The sequence below is a fragment of the Cynocephalus volans genome, chromosome 16 (assembly GCF_027409185.1).
Source record: "Cynocephalus volans isolate mCynVol1 chromosome 16, mCynVol1.pri, whole genome shotgun sequence".
Classification (NCBI taxonomy): Eukaryota; Metazoa; Chordata; class Mammalia; order Dermoptera; family Cynocephalidae; genus Cynocephalus; species Cynocephalus volans.
In genome coordinates, this window is record NC_084475.1 from 20,260,513 (window position 1) to 20,277,797 (window position 17,285).

At 47.5% G+C, this 17,285-nt stretch overlaps 1 protein-coding gene across 1 annotated transcript; it reads right to left on the reverse strand.

Moving 5' to 3' along the window:
* Nucleotides 1-1,922: 1,922 nt before the first annotated feature.
* EIF4A3 (eukaryotic translation initiation factor 4A3) lies at nt 1,923-15,420 on the reverse strand. Its single transcript, XM_063080591.1, has 12 exons — nt 15,194-15,420; nt 12,956-13,028; nt 12,236-12,302; nt 11,660-11,722; nt 10,908-11,040; nt 10,590-10,670; nt 6,599-6,740; nt 6,061-6,199; nt 5,313-5,428; nt 2,585-2,692; nt 2,363-2,490; nt 1,923-2,178 (listed from the first exon to the last, which is right to left on the reverse strand). Exons 1-12 carry the CDS (start codon nt 15,360-15,362, stop codon nt 2,162-2,164), a joined length of 1,236 nt encoding a protein of 411 aa, XP_062936661.1. The 5' UTR covers nt 15,363-15,420; the 3' UTR covers nt 1,923-2,161.
* Between the last annotated feature and the right edge of the window lie 1,865 nt (nt 15,421-17,285).

Here is a 17,285-nt window from a genome sequence, read left to right on the forward strand (position 1 = left end):
ATGGTGCAGGGCGGTGCTGCTGCTGGGACTCAAGCTGCCCGGGTAACAGGTCAGAAGCACTCCCAGAACCGCCGCTCCCTGAAACCTGGGGAAGCCCCTCGGGGCCTGCACAGCCAGTGTTTCCACCTGACCTGAGTCCCAGGTGATGAGACACAGCAGACCCTCTACCTTAACTCAATGCTCAGCCGCCCACAGGTTATAGCTGAATCCATCTGGCCTCTGTGGGGACCGAGGCCCTGATCACCGCCGCCACCAAGAACCTCCACTAGTTTTCTCTCCCCACCCCGCCCCCGATCCATGCCCGTGTTCCCTCACTCCCCTCCACCCCTGCAGAGCACTTAGTTTCTTCCCTGGCACTGGCAGGAGTGACATGGTGAACTTGCTTGTGCAGTCGGCTCCGTCAAAGGGAAATAACATTTTTGTCGCTGACTGCCCAAGAGCCCGACATAAATGTTCACTACACCCCCAACACTCAGGACTGACGACAATCACATACCATTTCTGCATCACCAGCACAGCTAAACATTTTCATGAACACTCATGCACTGAATAATGATGTTCCAGTCAATGACAGGCCACGTAAATGATGGTCTCATAGACTACAATGGAGCTGAAAACTTCCTATCGCTTAGTGACCTCAAAGCCATTGTGCTTCAATTGCCCACGGTGTTCAGGGCGGTCACATGCTGTATGGGTCTGCAGCATCAGTGCAACAGGCTCTACCGTGCAGCCTGTGTGCGCATCCAGGTCTGTGTCAGCACCCTCTGTGATGTCCGCACGACGGAACCGTCTAACACAGTTCTCAGAACGTAGCCTCGTTGTCAAGCACCCCATGACTGTATTTTTCTACTTTTTCTTTTATTGTTACCTTTCCTGGAGACAGCATTTGAGGCAGGTTAAGCTCCACGATGCTCCTGTTGCCTGCTATCTCCTCCCCAGCTCACAGACGCTACCTTCCTCTCCACTGCAACACAGTGCACTTATCAAGCCCAAACAAGCCTGGCCTTGTTCTCCAGGGCGAGGCCCACAGACCCACGGCCAACCCAGAGAACAGGATGTGCGGTTGCAATCCCTGCACCTCCTACCTCCCCCTCCCCTGCAAACAGAGACGAGTGTCACTCCCTCTGGCCTGCCATCTTAATCCACATGGATTTCTCTAACGCATAGGCCATCACATCTGCAGCCCTACCCCTTCCCATGTCTTGAGGAAAACACAACATTCCAGGAAGACATGCCTCCCGCATCCCAGAGCTTCACATACTCCAGGCCCAGTGGAAGAGGTGGTAGAGACATGGCTGAGGAGTCCTGAGCTGAGTCAGGGTATACAGGTGAGACCCCGGCCCACTCCTGTCTATAACAGGAGCCTGACAGCAGCTCCTGATGAGGCTGAGCCGAGACTCAGTGAGCTCGCACCTGTCAACACGCATATCATGGCAGCGTGCGGTGGCTGTCATTCCCACTGCTGAGGAATCGCCCTAAACACACAGTATCTGGCTCGCAAATAATCACTGCGGGGAAACTGATCAGCAGCCTGGGCCTCTGGTTGAGGACGTGCTCACGCACATTCTTGCTCGGCAAAGCAGGGGGCCTGAGCACCTGCATTTCTAATGGCTCCCAGGGAGGTTGCTGGTCCCAAGCCAGTCTGAGTATCAAGGACTCAGCCAGTTTTAGTCAGAGGAAACTCTACTCATAAACTACAGTTTCACACACCTTGAGCTAGAATCACCCAGAGAACTACAAAAATATTTCCTAGCTCCTCCTAACCCTGGAAATTGATTATCCTCCCAACCGAGGTGGGGAAGGGAGGGGCCTGACAGTTTTACCACTTCCATTTCAAAGATGAGAAAAATGAGTGAAATGGCCTGCCCAAGCCTATACAGCAAGTTACTAGAAAAGCTGGTGGCACCTTAAGAAATACACAGTTTATGGGAAATTTTCAAACATTTAATGAAAAAGACTTAAAGCAATGCTTTATTTACACGTGGATAAGAAAAGAGAGCAGAATTCCTAGAGATTTTAGGGGAAGGGAGGGGCGGGGAAGGCTATGAGAACAGAGTCCATATAAACCCCATTAAATAGGCACTGCCTTAAAATATTTCCAAACGAGCACAAAATAAGTGAAGAGTCTCCAGCTCATCCTTAGTGGAGCGGATCTGTCTCTTCAGATCAGGTCAGCAACTGAAAGCAAAGAAAGATACAGAATAAGGATAATACAAACAAAATAAAAATGTGCAAATTTATCTAAAGGCTCACAATAGACTTCTCAAAATAAACAAAAGCCAAAATACTTAAGGGCCCGGCCCCCGACTAGGAATTAGGGAGTTCCTTCTACAATGACTGCTCTAGCGAGTTGTTTCCTCACCGTTCATGGGCATCTCATCGATCTGCGTGGAGTAGTACTGCTCGATGTCCCTGAGGATGCGGATGTCGTCATTCTTTACAAAATTAATGGCCACACCCTTTCGGCCATACCGACCTGATCTCCCAATTCTTCAGGAATAAAACAAATTACTTTAGTAAATACAGCAAAGGTTTTAGTAAAAGCATCAACAAAAGGGAACCCATGGAAAAGCTGGCGCCCTACCTGTGTATATACAATTCTCTGTTATTGGGCAGGTCGTAGTTAATGATGAGAGACACCTGAGGGACATCCAAGCCCCGGGCCCAGACGTCTGTGGAAATGAGCACCCGGCTGCAGAAAGAAAGGGCGTTGGAGTCGGCCACCCAGCCAGAGGCCTGGGACTGGACTTGCTTCCATTACCGGTTTTAGGACACAAATCCAAAACATATCAGGTCGCCACTCACACCAGCCCCTCTGCCTACATGAAGTTTTAGGGACAGCACCAGAAACACCCATTCAGAGGGCATTTGCTGTATTTAGTTACTTAGGTCATGTGCTCTATCTGATAAGAAAAATTTAGATAGCTTTTTCTATGCTACAGTTTGTTTAAAGCCAGCCCCATACCATACATTTGCCTAGCAAAATTCAATTAAGGAGAGTAACCTCACTGATTTTGGTTCAGTGGTTATACTATCTTCAAATGTGAAATACAACTCACACCCTCCCCCCCAAACTACAGTATCTGGTATGCCATAGAGCTGTGGTGTCCACGACACGGCCGGAGCACCACATGTCCACTGAGCACCTGAACGTGGCTGACTTGAAAAGAGATGGGCTGCAAATGTAAAATACACACCAGATGTTGAAGACTTATGAATATTTTAAATGCTGATTACATGTTGAAATGATATGAGAGCTTGGTTTAAGTAAAATATATTATTAAAAATCAACTTCACCCGTCTCCTGTCACCCACCTTAATGTGGCTATCAGAAAATTAAAAATCATACACATGGCCTGACTTGTATTTCTACCACATATGGTTGATCTAGAGGCTGAAAAGTGCTATGCAGACAGAAGTTCAAGAAACGGGGTGGTCTACCTGTCACAGAACCACACACAACTGACGTCCTACGAGAGGAGGACAGAAAGAACAGGACTGAAGCAGGATTTGAAGAGATTAGGCCAAGAGAGCCCAGAAGTACTACAAATGCCAAGAGGAGTCATAAAACAAAACCCACCCTAGACTTGCCAGAGTGAAAACTGCTGGGGAAAAAAAAAAAGCAAAGAAAAACAAACCTAAAGAGCAGCCCGAGAAGAGACAGTTTTAAAGGAACAACAGTTAGACCGCAGCTGACTTCCAACAGAAGCAACAGAAGCCAGACCAGGGAGTCACATCGTCCACGTATAGAAAGAAACGACTTCCCACCCAGAATTCTGTCTCAGCAGCTCCTCCAGACATCTGAAGCAGACATTTTCAGACAACCGAAACAGGTAATCATCACCAGCAGACCCAAACATAAATACAAAAGATTCTTCAGGCAGAAGGAAACACACTGCAGAGGGAAGTTTAAAGATGAAGGAAAAGAGAGAAGAGGAGCAAACACACCGAGTGTACGGCTAACCCTCAGCAAATGCAACACACGGTAAAGACGTCTTATGGGGGCTGAGATGAACACAAATGAAAATACCTGACAAAAACAATACTAAGTTGGGTTTGGATCCCTGTACCGACCAGCCACCAATAAATAAATAAGTAAATAAAAGCAAGTTCGGGTGGTAAACAAAGCTAGTGTTTGATGGTCTTTGTATTGCCTGGGAAGATGGTAAAAGTACTAGCTGATAACAGTTGTTGAGAACAAAGAGACACACATATAATCGCCACTAAGTAATATAAAAAAAAGATTAAAGAAAAAGAAACGACAGAAAAAGATGTCAAATAGTTATGGTCAATTTAAAACCAACTATGTCAGTATACACATTAAATGAAATCAGCATAAATGCTCCAATTAAAAAACAATGAATATCATGATTATCAGACCAAAAGAAAACCAAAAACAAACAAAAAAGCACAACTAGGGTCGGCCCCGTGGCTCACTCGGGAGAGTGCGGCACTGGGAGCGCCGAGGCCACAGGTTCAGATCCTATATAGAAATGGCTGGTGCGATCACTGGCTGAGCATGGTGCGGACCACACCGTGCCAAGGGTTGCGATCCCCTTATCAGTCAAAAAAAAAAAAAAAAAAAAAAAGCACAACTATATGCTGTTTCTGAGAAACACATCTAAAATTCAAGGATATAAAAAGGTTGTAGAAGATGAAATGGTGCACGTAGTAACCATTAACAAAACAAAGCTGGGGCAGCTCTGCCAGGTAATGGAGAGACAGAACTCTAATCTGTGGGCGCAGTCTCACAACAGGTAGAGCAAGAATCAGCAGAACCAGAGAGGAGTCTTCGTCCACTGCACTGTCGGCACCGACAACACAGAGTTAAATAGAGAAAAAGCCAGGAGGCACACAGGCTGCAGAGCACATCAGCAACTGACGTCCACAGGGTATATGCTCTGCTCAAGACACACACAGGACACGCTTAAAAATGACCGAGAGGTGGGTCACAAAACATGGAACTGACCACCATGGGATTAAACCAAAACCCAATTACAAAAAGATAAACAGAAAATCCCCATTTCTCTGGAAATGAAGAAATACACTTCCAAATAAGGCAACAGAGCTCCCTAGTTAAGTCGAGGCTAGTTCTCACCTAACCTAACGGAGCACATGAGCAGAGGCCCCATGAACGCAACGGCCACTGTCCTCGAGCCTCGGCTGAGAGGCAGAGGGGAAGAGGGGAAGACGTCACCTCCAAGGCTGGGGCTGGCACTCAGGCAGCTCAGAGGAAGGATGCCCTCGCACGCGCGGCACCAGTGGCCCAGCACACAACCACTGGCACGGCCACTGGCCCTGTGGATACCGACCTGGCCCCGGAGCGGAACTCCTTCATGATGGACTCGCGCTCCTTCTGAGGCATGTCTCCGTGCATCGAGGACACGGTGAAATTGGCTTCTCTCATTTTCTCCGTCAGCCAGTCAACCTACAAGTCAAATGAGCAGATGCTACTAGAAGCTCATAAACCAAACCAGAGCAGTGCAGCCAGGATTTATTTCAATGACTTGCAGAACCAATATGTACGCTCATAAAGTAACCGCTGAAAATGCAGACTAATCTTAACTGGATGTATGGAAAACTTACTTTTGTCCAGCAAATACTGGGGCTCACAAAATCCACTTAATTCATTTGTTCCATATAACAATTCTTGGGGTGGGCGGGGCCTGTCTCACTATTATTTGAAATTTAAATTTCAATCTTTTGGGGATGTACTGCGACTCCTTTTCCTTTCTTGGGAAAGCCGCGATAGTTCTGCACATCAGCTTCACCTGCGGAGCTGAAACCTGCTCAGGCCTGGCTCTCGCCTTAAGCCAATTAAATCTGGATCCTTAGGGGCGGGAGCCGCATCAACATTTTGGCAAATGAAGTCTAACTGGCATACAGCCAAGGCCATTCGTTCACATACTGTCTATGGCTGCTCTTGCAACAGAGACTGCACACCCACAAAGCCTAAAACATGTACCCCCTGGCCCTCGACGGAACGAGCCTGACCCAAGCGATTAAGAGACCCAGCCTTCGACCTCCCTACGTGGACACTGCAGTGGAAAAGCGGTGTACCTTCCTTTTGGTGTTGCAGAAGATGACGGCCTGAGTGATGGTCAGCGTGTCGTAGAGATCACACAGGGTGTCAAATTTCCACTCTTCTCTTTCCACAGCCACAAAAAACTGTTTGATGCCTTCCAGAGTCAATTCATCACTAGCAGGCAAAGATAAATGCTGTCACATGCTCACTCTTCCAACCAGGGCATGAGGGCGTGCCTCAGGCCAGGCGCTGGGGAGGGGGACGGTCCTCCCAGCATAGCCCTGGCCACATGGTCCTTTCCTGTCACCACTTCTATCACGAGGGCCTGTAATTTGGATCCATCTGAACATGTAATAATCTGTACCACCCTTGAATATGGTTCTAAACAAAACACACTGATAACAGCTAAACACTGTCAGCTAATTTTTTAATTTGGAATTATTAGGTCCAAGGAGAATGAGCATTATAAAAGCCACCTTTTCAAACAAAAAAATTAAAAAGATCGTTCACGTTTTATAAAACTCTCCAAATACAACCCAGTGTTTGAGCAACAAGAGGAGAGGGTGCCCTTACCGCTTCACCAAGATGCGGATTGGGTCCGTCATGAACTTGTTTGTCATCTCCAGGATTTCGTGAGGCAGCGTGGCACTGATGAGAACCACCTGCGTGGCAGGAGGCAAGTACCTGTACACGTCGTAAATCTGCTCCTTGAAACCTGGACAAGGAGTAAGATGCGCACGGCATGTTTAAGGCCGCACCCTTGGAAGCAGAGGTGCATGTCAAGGTTCACGGTCAGTTACCTGCAGGGGACAGCTGACAAGGAACCTCGCTTTCAGAGAACAGGACCAAATCCAAGCATTCTCTCTCTTCCCTTCTCTTCACCTGCCAGGATGTTCTCTGGTTGAGGGAACCCAGTTTTCCCCTTTGTGCTTCTCCTATCTGAAGTGCTCTGGGGTTCGGGGGCCTGACCCCGAGAGTCCTACATGCCAGAACATTTAAAGCAACAGAATCGCTAGCCCTGAGTCACACGCAATCTCAGATACCGGCAGGACAGTGACAACTCAGTTCCACCTGCTGCTGCCCTACAAGGATTTGCATCCGGTGTGGCCAGATATGTCACATGTTAAAGAAAATCCAAGATCTGGATTTTTACACGAAATCTCCCAATCGAGTGTGGGAGAATGCCCCAGGGGCCCCAGACTCTGAGGTTCTAAGTGCATAGATCCTGGAGTCCAGGAATCTGCATTTCTAACCGATTTCCAGGTAACAGGGACACTACTGGTCCAGAGATATCACTTTGAGAACCTGTGCCCTAAGGGACAGGCACACAAAGAGTCACTCAAAACCAACGTTCCTCAGATACAAAGGAATCTCTACCTGAGTACTTTGTAGAAACTGAAACTTTAGCTTAACTGAAAAACAGGGCAGGGCCCTGGACAAAGGTGGGGGTGGATGGGAACTCCCAGCTCAGGATGAGAGATACCCGGAGCACTGGTTTCTGGGCACCTCGAGAACTGCTCAGGAGCTACAGACCCAGGTAAACACCCACAAGAGTCCCCACACGCACTGCTGGTTACCGCTTAGAGGCAAGACCCACGTAACCCCCTCACTGGGGGGGTGTATGGAGGGAAGCATGAAGATGCCACAGAGCCTGCCTCCAGCCATTTCACTCTGAACTCTGGGCGACATTTGTCATTGTGCATTCCCCAATCACTGTCCAAGAGAACAACTGCAGTCACCTAAGGGTCCTCATGCACTTGTCGTCATTTGGGGGAACACATGAAAAGCCTAAAAAGTATACAACCCAATTTTACAAATTTATCTCAATGAGTAAGAACACCTAGACAGCCAGTGAGACAAAGCTAGTTAGAAAAATCACAGGATGTCCCTACAGCGGAACACCTTACTGCCATAAAAAATGCTGAATATTTTTCTTATCATGGACAGACAAGTTTTTTAAAAAGTAGATTATGCCAGAAACACTGACCTTAACCACCGCTCTCCCCAGGCCCCCTCCTCTCTCCATCTGCTCTCCCAGCTGCCTGTTCTTCCACTTGACCCATACACGGTGCTATGAAGCTCTGCCATGCTTTCCGGGTACCTTGCCCACCACAGCTGCCCTGGCTCCATGCAGGGGGCTGTCAGATGTGTATCTCAGGCCAGACTCTCCCCAGCTTGCCTGATGTCTGAAACACCAAGGTGGCAGACACATCCTCAAGGATGTCCCGAAGAACCTAAACACTAAGCTATCTCAGGTCTGAACTGACTATGCCGCCCTGACTCCCAGATCATCTGCTCCACTGCCTCATTACCCACGTGTGGGCCAAGCTAAATACCCTCCCCTCCTTCCTCAGCCCCTACAACTTCCCTCAAACCTTACCTTCCTTCGATCCAATCCTGCCCCTAGGTCCCCAATGACACACGGTTGAGGCCACCGTCTCTCACCTAGTCACCATAAGAGCCTCCTACAGTCACCCTGTCAAAGCCTGTCCTCCACCAGGTCTTTTCTTAAACGGTAAACCTATCACTGCCTCTACATGCAAGTTGTGGTTCTCCACCGTCTAGAGGATAAAATCCAGCCTGGCATGAGGCTTCTCCTCAACGTGCCCCCAGCCCCCGCTCTAGCTCAGCGAGCCACTTGCACGCCCCCCTCTGCTCCTCCACACATTCCCTCAGTGCCTGGAGTGCGCCTGCCCCTCCTGTCTGGCAATCATCCACTCACACGTCAGAGTCCAGTCCTTCCGGCCCTCAGGCTGCCTGAAATACTCCTGCACAACGTGGAGTCCTGCCCAGACTGCCAGAGACATTTTCCATTTGTTGAATGGACTAATGAACATTCTTGCATCTTTCTATCCCCAGCCCCGACCCAATGACTGGGGTGTGACAGGCTTCATTCATTCTGGATGAAAAAGTAACTACAGAAATAGAAAATTTGTAAAAATTTTAAAAAGGAGAGCAGGGAACAGGAAAAACCTTTGGGTTTGGAGAAAAAAACTAAGGTGTATATGGGGAGTGTGGTCCCAAAGGCTTAGAAGATCCCAAAGGCTTGGGTGGCACAGGAAAAGGAAAAAGCTCAAAAAAATTAAGTCTGGGTCTCTCCTCTGGGAATCTTGACAGAGAGAAGTGAGGCCAGGACTAAGGACATCACCTGAAATACACTCTCAAGCTACTGTAGTCAAAGACCACCTGTTTTACAAAAACAGGACTACTTGACATTCAAACTTACCCCTTCTATCAGACCCTAAAATGTCAAAGCAATTCACCTCTAGGCTGGATGAAGGAAAAGTCACAAGTTAATTGAGTTAATGTCAGGAAGATTAATTCAAAATTAACAAAATCCTCGATCACCCTTCCCACACACAGACACAGACACAGACACACACACACACAAACACTCATTTAAGAAGAGTTTTCTTTCCACAAAGGTTTAAAACAGAAATATTGAGAACCAAATAAACTGGGATTCATTCAAGTTGAGGTGCTGGCCTTCCTGGTTTCTTATTCCAAAAGCAAAGCAGTCCTCTAACAAGTGTGCATGTCTGACAACTGATCCTCTCCCATTTTAACAAAAAGAATTTAGAGAATACAACGGCACAGACCCTGGAGAAGAGTGGAAGGTAAAGAAAAATAAGGCAGAGCTGAGACTTGCTCAAGATGACAGACTTGTCTAAAGCCAAATTTATCTCTGACTGTACAAGAACACAGAGACTCTACGTAAAAAATTATATAACCAACCACACTGGCAGGCAGAAGCCTATGCAAGAACACTGATGTCCTCACCTTTCACAGAAAGACGTCTACATACATAGGTACGTGCACACGTATGTTTTACATACACCTCAACACACCTGTCTAGAATGAGATTTATCTAATTTCAGTGATGATCACTTCCAGGTAGTGGGATTTCCTTTGGCAGAGAAGGGTATTCTTTTCTACATCACCTAAATCCTTAATCCTTTTTCTAGAAACCTATATTTTTTGCGCGTATATTTTAAAAGGATCAATTACATGCAAAAGTATTTTTGTCCTTTGGAGCCTGAGTAGCAGAAGAGCCATACGGCTCACTGGCTAAATATGTACCTTGAAAAGGCATCTGAGCTTTTAAAACAAATTCACTGACAGGCACATTTATACCTCCCTGCTCATTCAATCAATGCCAGGCATGTCCATGAATTACATCTCACCCTGTGCTCTAGTCCAACTGCAGACACAATTTGCAATTTGGATTGAAACATTCTTGTCCTGGTTGAGATTGGTCTCATAAATCCCTACCATTAAAAAAAATCAAAATAAGAATTTTACATTCTGGGCTGGCCAGTTAGCTCAGGTGGTCAGAGCACGATGCTGATTATACCAAGGACCAGGGTTCAATTCCTGTGCCAGCCAGCCACAACAACAAAAAGAAGATTTTTATGCTCATAACTGCCCCCAAGGCACAGTTGTTTTTCCACGAAGAAAGTACTATTCATATTCAGAACGCTTTCGTTACCTACATCTCAGTTTTCCACCGTGAAAATTCAAAAGCTAACCGTGTCGACGGGAAGCATGCTCTCATTTCACATACCTTTATTCAACATCTCGTCAGCCTCATCCAGAACCAGCATCTTGATGGCGCGCGTCCTTAAACTCCTGCGCCGAATCATGTCTACAAAATTAGATTTTGAAATAATTATACTTGAGGCTATGAGGAAGCCTAGCCATTCCATCAGGTTCTCAAAACATTTCAGAGACCTTCCCTCCACCTCTCCGAAGGACCCAGATGCAAAAATCCACCATGCAGCCCACCAAACTGAAAACTATCCTGTACTGTGTAAGCTCTTCTTACAAATACTCTCCGCGGCACAAATTTTATGGAAAATTTTTTTTTATAGAAAGCACTTACCAAAAACACGCCCCGGCGTGCCTGCGACCACATGCTGCCCATAGTCTAGTTTCCTGATGTCCTCCCCCACGTTAGTGCCCCCAATGCAGGCATGGCACTGGACGTTCATGTAGTCACCTAGCGCAAGCAGGCCCTGAATCAAAACACAGCCTCATGTCCAGGGCGCCATAAAGTCAGAAACATCTGAATTTTCCAAAAAGGAACATCTTTCTGTTCCAATTTGAGATGAGCACCAATTCTTGTTCATGCCGTTATTCACAACATAAAACCACAAACTTCTCTTCCTTCCACTCTTTTCTCTGCCAAAATGAATTTTGCTGGTTTATCATTATAAGAGAAATTCATTTTAATTACAAAAAAAAAAAAAAAAAACCATATAAAATCCACAATCCTATCCACCCAAAGGCAAAAATATTAACATCTTATTATCTTATCTTTCCCAGGTGTTTATAATACACAGATACAAAACGATTACAAGTAGTTTTATTAAAATGGATTTTTTAATAAAAAAAATTTACATTTCTAAGACTACAAAAAAGCTATTGAACACATACAAGCTACACTAAAAGTGACAATACAAACCAGCAATTCATATAATATATAACGATTTGTGGCAAAAATGTTAGGAATCAGGAAACAAATTTTGAGAAAAAAGAAAAATAGGATTAGATTAAATCAATCAGTCGGGCTTTTACAACTAAATCACAAAAGCAGTACTTGAAATATGATACCACCATCTTTAACTGTCTCACCTTTTGGATCTGTACAGCTAACTCTCTCGTTGGAGCCAAGATCAAAGCTTGAGTTTCACGAACCTAGTGAAATAATTTATCAGAAAATAGACTCTTCAGTATCTTCAAGTTGGATTGCAGGAATTCGCACTCAAATGTATTTTAAATATTATCTCATATTAACCATACTTCTGATTTCTAACAGAGATAAGCGAATCTTAATGTTATTTAAATTACAAATATAGCAAAAACATGACATACCAGCCAGGATTCTATGTGCAGACAAGAGTTTCCTCTCGTTTAAAAAAGTAAATACCTCTAGTGTGGTAGTATGGTTCCCACCATACTGGCCAGCTCAAAAAATAAATAAGGAAAGAAAGAAACAAACCAACTCCCAGTTTAAACAAAAAGGAATTCATGACAATGTATTAATTAGCTTAGATATTACCATGCAATTAAGATTCTCTGAAAAAATTTGTTGAGTGGGTTCAATTAGAGAATTTTAAAGATGATACTTTCTGAACACCGCAGTTACAGAACAACATGCAAGTATGTCCTAGGGTTAAAGAGCAGTCTGTTTCAAGAGTGGCGAGTTACCTGAATGTCCAGACACTGGAGGACTGAAATACTGAAGGTGGCTGTTTTGCCTGTGCCGGACTGAGACCTATTCAAGAAAACAGATAAATAGGAATGAGAGGGAGGGACCAATGCCACTGTTCTCCTTCACATAACCCCCCAGCAGTGCCCCAGGGGGGTGGGCTCCAGAGCACTTGGGCAGCTTCTTCTAAGCAGATGCCACCCACTCCAACAACATCTTAATTGAGAGAGGATGGGACTTGGCAGTGTGATAACTTTTAAATCTCCACAGGTGACAAGTACAGTAGATGTGGCTTTTGTATCAGGGGTGACAGAGCCACAAAATCTGTAACTTCAATAGTGTATTGTAGGTGGCAGAAATTGTAAATTAAAGTGTACTTACATAAATACAATTCCTTTCTATGATTGTGGACTAAAACTGTCCTCCAAAAAAACTTTGTGAGTTGTTTTAAAAATCAGGCAAAGGAGGAACAAAGCTATTAAAATAAAAGAGCATTATATACAACCACATGCCAACTGATGGCTAAGTGAAGCTGGCTAAAAAAATGAAAAGTCTTCTATAATAGAGAACACAAAAATAAAAAGATTTAAAAACACTGTGGCTAAAGTTAAGGAAAAAGTTGGTACTGAGTGTACAGGGCAGTCTTCTCACAGCACTTAACCACACTGTGTTTTACTGACTGGAGTCTAACTTCCGCTCAGTGCAGCACGCCAACTTACTGTGCGATGACATCTCTCCCTTTAATAATCTGCTTGATAGCTCGCTGTTGGATTGCTGATGGTTTTTCAAAACCTGCAAATAAAAACAGAGAAAATCTGTTTTTTATTTTTTCTCACCACTAGATAGCATTAAAACCATATAACTTAAGCTCTGTGAGGGCAGACATGGTTTTGTTTGTTTTTTAACCACCAACCCCTAAAGCCCTCCGGGTCCCCTGCTTAACCCAATGTTCAACATAGTGAGCTCTCAAGACACAGGGCTGAATGAATTGGGATGAAGTGGATTTTTATACTGACTAACATGTCATACTATTTGAAAAGACAAAATCTCTGTAAAAGGAACATCAAGTTGCGGAATATATAAAGACACCAGTATTGCTTAAAAAAAAATCTTTTGGGCATGAAGCATCTGGAAGAATGGGCACCAAAATGTTATTGGTGGCTACTCCTGCAGTGGGGTGGGGAGGGGCCCACTCTTTACTCTCTCTCTCTGCTGTTTGACTACGTTACAGATAGCCTACATTACTTCTGTGTGTGCATTACTTTTTCAATTAAGAAAAAGAAAATAAATCCAGCAGCACTGCAGTCGCTGCTCTTTCCTACAAGCTCTCACTAAGTCTGTGGTTGTTCACGGCATCTGCAATGGTTTTTTATCTGCATGGGTCACATGGTGGGGTGGCCAGCACTGCTCTCCTGTCTTGATGAAACTACATTAACTATAACATCATCTCTCTTGCACAGCAATTACTACCAAGGGATGATGCTATTCTGAAGGACTAAAAGTATTTTCCAAGGAAACCAATAAAACTTTGTGTACAAAACCTGCATTTTAATTAGTTTTTGGTAGTCTTTTTAAACGTAGTACAATATCCCATCTTAACACAAAAGCAAACATAATAGACGATGTAAATTCTCATGAAGACCAAGCACATAGATGGGAAACGAATAAGGGTGTTTGCAGGCAGGGATGCCCTGGGTGCCACCAAGCCAGCTACAGCTGTCGACTCCACTGCGAGGCCCGGCTATAGTTCTTTCTTTTCACCTCCGATCCCCTCAGCAACTTCTCTTCACTCTGTCCAAATTATCTTGACATCAAGAACTGGTAGATAAAAGATGTCTCAGTCCCAGGAAATAAACACAGACCACCTACCCCAGATGCTGATACTCCCATCTACACCCCAATACAACCACTTCCACATGCTCCTGATGTACACAGAAGGTGCCTCCCCGCCCTCTCCAGCTGGATGGCTCACAGGCCTCTCAGACACACAGGACAGAGAGACTGATCTGCCTTCCTCACGAACGTGTGTGCACCACCACCAGTTACTCCAAACAACAGCAATCATGCTCCAGTCCCCCTTCCTCTGCCACTCACATTCCATCTGTCAGCCAACCAGCTCTACAGACTCCGTCTCCACGGCAACACCTTCCACCTTCCTCTTCCCTGGACCAAGCAAAAGCCTCCCGACTCATCTCCCTGCTTCCTCTCCTGCCTCACCTCACCCCCAAATCCACAGAACAAGCTCTGAAACTGTAAATCTGATCCTGTCACTTTGCTGCTTAAAACCCTCCCGTGGCTTCCTACAGTACTTAGAAAAGAAATTCAAATTCTTTATCAGTTAACACATGTCTTTGCAAGATGTGGGCCCTGCCTACTGTCCCAAACTCGCCCCTGGGCTCCCATGACAGGGGGCTTCTTTCTGTCCCTGGAACGTACCGACGACGGGCTGCAAGGCCCTGTCACCAGCTGTTCCCAGTGCCCTAGCTGCCCTTCCCTCGCCTCCTAACAGGCCCCTTAACCCAGGTCTCAGCTCAAGTGCCACCCCCTCCCGAGAGCCCCCTTCCCTTGCTGCTCTGCTATTTCAACCCTCTCTCCCCCCAATCCCCGTCTACTCAGTTGCCTCACTTTAGTGTCGTTGTGCCTGAAGCAACCCTGGTTTTATGTTATTGTTCTCACAAATAAAACTTAAGCTCCGTAAAGTCACAAAACCGTCTGCTTTACCGCTAAACCCCAATGCCTAGAGCGCCCAATGGGTACAAAACAGTTATCCGGGGAGCGAAGAGCTCCGAAGTGCCGGGAAGACTTCGCAGCCCCTGCTGGACCCAGCACGGTGCTCCACACCGAGGCACGCGCACCGGGCGAACCGACGCGCGCCGGGGCGGGGGCGCACGTCATCGGAGCCCGCAGTCGCCCGGCGGGTCCCGATCACACCCCCGGCCCCCGGCCCGCGCCCCGACCGTAGGCGTAGATGCCGCGCAGCAGGTCCTCCCGCAGGCCCATGGTGTCGAACGTGGGGGTCACGTCCACCTCCTCGCTGGTCTCGAATTCCACTTTGGTCATGTCTTCCTCCTTGAGCAGCCGCTTCCGCGCCGAACCCGAGGTCGCCATCGTGGCCGCGGCTGCCATGATCCCCAGTAGACTGAGAGCAGAGCGCGCGCCTCTCCGGAAAGCGGAAGTAGGCCCCGCGCCGCCGCGGCCGGATCTGACGTCAACACGTGCGCAAGCGTGCGTGCGTGCGTGCGTCAGGGCCGGGGCTCGGGAGGGGCGGAGCGCTCTCGTCACGTGAAAGGGGAAAGAACGCGGCGGTGCCTCTTCTCTCGCGCGATAGAGAGCTCCCGCGGGACCTCGCGAGGGGCGGGGCCTCGTCCTCCAGCCTATAAAAGGCGCTGAGGCGCCGGGACCCAGGTGCGGCGAAGCGCGGTGCGGCGAAGCGCCGAGCTGGTGTCTCAGTCGTTTCCGTAGCGACTTGTTTGTGGGGAGCCAGTGGAGCCCGGCAGACCGAGGGCGGGCGCGGGTACCTCTGCTCCGGGATGGGTCTCCGGGCGGCTCTACCTTGAGCGAAGGTGGTTGGAGCGGAGTCCCCGACGTACGACGGTACCTCGAGAAGTCCGTGGAAAACGATTAAAAGGCAATACGACTGTTTCCGGGACTCTTTGAAGTACCGGGAGGTCAGCTCACTCTTTGTACGTTTTTGGCGGGTGTTTCTGATTGATGTGCGAAGGGCCGACGCACCCGCGTGGGGGCCGTCGCTCCCGATGCTGCGGGGATTCGGGGTCTCGCAGCAGCCGGTGGCGGCGGGGGTCGGCCGGGTCCCCGGGCATGTGCGGGCGGCGTGCGGAAGAGAGGACCCCGGGCCCGGCGGCTCCTCCCAGACCCTCGCAGGGCTGCTCCGTTCCCAGCTCCTCCACATGCCCTTTGCACCGGCCTCGCCACCCTGACGCGTCCCGTCCCGCGTCGAGACTCCGTTTCTGGGAGAAGTCCTGCCACCAGCGCCGGCTCTGTCCTCACTGTCGCCGGCGTGCGGCCCGGGCCTGCCTGTCATCCACCGCCTCTTTCCGCCAGGGCTCTCCTTTCCTAGGGTGAATTGAGTTAAAACCAGATTGTCGTATCAGTAAGTGGACTTTATCAGTGGATCGCAGTATGTTCATGGCCAACAAGGAAGTGCAGGCTTGTGAGGGTGAAGCGCTCACGCTGGCATCAGAAGTTGTCTGTACGAGATAACCCACCTCTGACATACATTCCTAGTCAATTAAGAGAGTTAACATTTGTAAAGCACAACCTCTTATGATACAGGAGGTGCTCAGTCTCCCTGGACATGCCTCTGGGTTTCCAGCCAGTCCCTGAGGTCTCAGGTCCCCTCCTCTGAGCTCCCCTTTGGAGGACAGTTACTGTTGCCAGTTACACCTATTTCCAGCACCAACAGGGGAGGATGAGACCTCAGGGGCTGCTCCTACAAATCCAGTGGCTGGGCATGCTCAGTAGAGAGGGGCTATGTGACCGTGGTAGCTGAATGACCTTCCACTAGAGGTGCTGCAGAACACAGAATGTTCTGGAATATGTCTGGTGCGTGGGACAGCATTTGACCAATGAACATGCTTCAAAAGGAGACCGAGCATGTGCAAGAGCATGTGCAAGACTGAATGTTACATAACTGGGGAACACCCCCTTAACTGAATATTCATTAGATAGAGGAACTATAAAAGTCAAATCTCAGCAGAAGGCAGGGCTGCTGCTCACTCTCCTGGGGTCAGGTTGCACTCTGTCTGTGGAGTGTGTATTCTTTCTCTTCGTATCACTTCGTATCAAACTTACTTTCACTCTCCTGAGCCAGCCTGCACTCTGCATGAAACTTTAAGTGTGTATTTCTTGCTTTTGTGTTAAACTAGGTGTGGGCAGTGCTCAGTCTCTGGAGCTATGCCGCACTCTCTCTGTGAAATCTGTGCATCTTATTCATTATATTAAACCTGTTCTCACTTTCTGCTGTGACTCTTTGCAGTCTTTCCTGTGGTGGAGTCAAGAACCTGGTAAGAGGACTGGGTGGGTTGAGGC

Coding starts and splice junctions, on each gene's coding strand:
- EIF4A3 (XM_063080591.1), bottom strand. CDS start 15,362: ATGGCAGCCGCGGCCACGATGGCGACCTCGGGTTCGGCGCGGAAGCGG. Junction 6,741..10,589: donor TGACGAGATGTTGAATAAAG/GTATGTGAAATG, acceptor CTCCTTGTCCAG/GTTTCAAGGAGCAGATTTAC. Junction 6,200..6,598: donor ATCCGCATCTTGGTGAAGCG/GTAAGGGCACCC, acceptor TTTGCCTGCTAG/TGATGAATTGACTCTGGAAG.